We start from the raw sequence: 2,007 nt of genomic DNA on the forward strand, positions 1-2,007 counted from the left end.
GTGGTAAGCATGGTGTAGCAAGCACATGGGATAGTATGGGAAACATGATGAAGCAATGGCACCTGATGGTACATGATGTGATACAGCGATGGGTACAGTCATGATTGATGAAGCATGATGAGATGCAGCATAGTGATGATGGGTGCAGCATGGTGCAGCACAGTGAGATGCAGCATGATGATGAGGAGCAGCGCAATGATAGGTGCAGCATGGTGATGGAGTAACCTAGGAGAATCAGTTGAAACAGCATGTCTTCAACTGAGTTCAACTACCTCATGTATCATCTACTTAGAGAGGGTTTATGCTCCTATTTAGATAAGTCAAAGTGTTGACTTCTGTTGTAAATGCACTATCTCTCTCTCTCTGTGTTGAACTAATGAAGAACATATAAGAAGAATTGATCAAGGGATTACCTACATTGGGGTTGGTCCCTAGCTAGCGCCACATCTTGTGTCCTCTTGTTTTGGCTTGTCTTCTGCGATCTATGTTTATGTTCTAACTGGAATTTACTTTAATGTTGATGTGGTTGCAAATCTGAGAAAGATATTGAGTTAACTGTGAAAATTGAAATAAATTGCTCTAAGCATAGAACATACCTAAAATTAACACGTCTTGCGAGAAAAATCAGAAACTATGAGCTGAACTACCTGACTAGATTTTGTTCTGCTTGAAGGGAATGGTCCCTTTATATGATTTCCACTTGCACATCCTGGGCAAACTCCTTCATGATCCATTCTGATCTTAAGCAGTCTAGAGACCAGTTTCCTTACATGAAGTAAGGCTTTCTAGTGTAGATGAGCAAATCTTTTATGCCATACCTCACACTGAAGATCAGTATCATGGACCAGTGCACCAATGGGTTTACCATTAACTTTGTAAAGCCCTTCATATCCTAATCCAAGAGTGAAGGCTTCTCTCATACTTGAGTTCAAAGCCTAGGTTAGAATTTTTCCATTCATAAAAGCAACTTTCATTCCTTTATCTTCTAGAGAAGATATGGATACAAGATCTGTTTTCAAACCAAGTACATACTAGACTTCTTGCAGAAAAATAGATTTGTCATCATCTAAATAAAATGAAACTGAATCATAACCTTTAACTTGGTGAGTAAAATTATTTCCAAGGATAACATGTAAATTAGTCTCCCTCTCAACTAGATTAGTGAGTGTTTCTTTGTAACCAGTAAAATTTTTGGAAGCACCACTATCAACTAACCAACTATCAAGTGAATCTGCAGAAGAAGAACTGGAAATAGAAAAAACAATAAAATATGTTGATTGAGTTTTTGTTGCATTATGTCTATATCTTGGATTTCTTGTTTTCTTAGACGCCATTTTCTTTGATTTTCAAAAGTCTTTTCTATAATCAAATTTGTTTTTGAATCTAAGTGTTCTTCATGACCATGCTTTTGACAATTAAAGCATCTAACTTTTGACATGTCTAGATTCCGTTTATTTGATTTGAAAGCAGATTTATTATTATTACCTTTCTTTCTCTTGTCATAGGCTGAAAATGTAGTAGGTTCTCCTTCTTCATGATGTGAAATTCCTCCTCCGGAGATTATTCTGGCCTCCTCTTGGATACACTTTCTCAAGAGCTCATCAAATGTGGGAATAGTGTTGATATTGTTGATGGTTGTGATAAAAGTATCCCAAACAGGAGAAAGGCCTCCAAGCGCAATCAACACCATTTCTTTGTCGGGTAAAACTTCACCAATTGTTGACAGTTCATTCCCGATTTTAGTCATTCTCAGAAAGTATGCTTGAATCGTCTTTCCTCTATTCATCTCGATGTCCTTCAGTTGATTCTTCAAGGCAATAATCAGTTCAAGTTACTAATTGCAAACATCCTGATTAGTTTGTCATACATTTCTTTAGCTTTCTTCAAACTAGAAACATAAGTAATGACATGATCACTAAGAGAATCAAGGATAATTTTCCTAGCTATGATTTCACCCTTTTTATGTTTGGATTTGACGACAGCACTTAAATTCTCTAGTGGATCAAA

General features: G+C 36.6%; 1 protein-coding gene across 1 annotated transcript; it reads right to left on the reverse strand.

The window, feature by feature from the left end:
- Positions 1 to 1,031: 1,031 nt before the first annotated feature.
- On the reverse strand, positions 1,032 to 1,786 carry LOC149200990 (uncharacterized). Its single transcript, XM_089401154.1, has 2 exons — positions 1,486 to 1,786; positions 1,032 to 1,231 (listed from the first exon to the last, which is right to left on the reverse strand). Exons 1-2 carry the CDS (start codon positions 1,784 to 1,786, stop codon positions 1,032 to 1,034), a joined length of 501 nt encoding a protein of 166 aa, XP_089257280.1.
- Between the last annotated feature and the right edge of the window lie 221 nt (positions 1,787 to 2,007).

Source organism: Pinus tabuliformis, chromosome 2_1, assembly GCF_031772625.1.
Source record: "Pinus tabuliformis cultivar Carrire ecotype Pingquan chromosome 2_1, CPIR1, whole genome shotgun sequence".
NCBI classification, from domain to species: Eukaryota; Viridiplantae; Streptophyta; class Pinopsida; order Pinales; family Pinaceae; genus Pinus; species Pinus tabuliformis.

Coding starts and splice junctions, on each gene's coding strand:
- LOC149200990 (XM_089401154.1), bottom strand. CDS start 1,786: ATGAATAGAGGAAAGACGATTCAAGCATACTTTCTGAGAATGACTAAA. Junction 1,232..1,485: donor CTATGACAAGAGAAAGAAAG/GTAATAATAATA, acceptor CTTCTTCTGCAG/ATTCACTTGATAGTTGGTTA.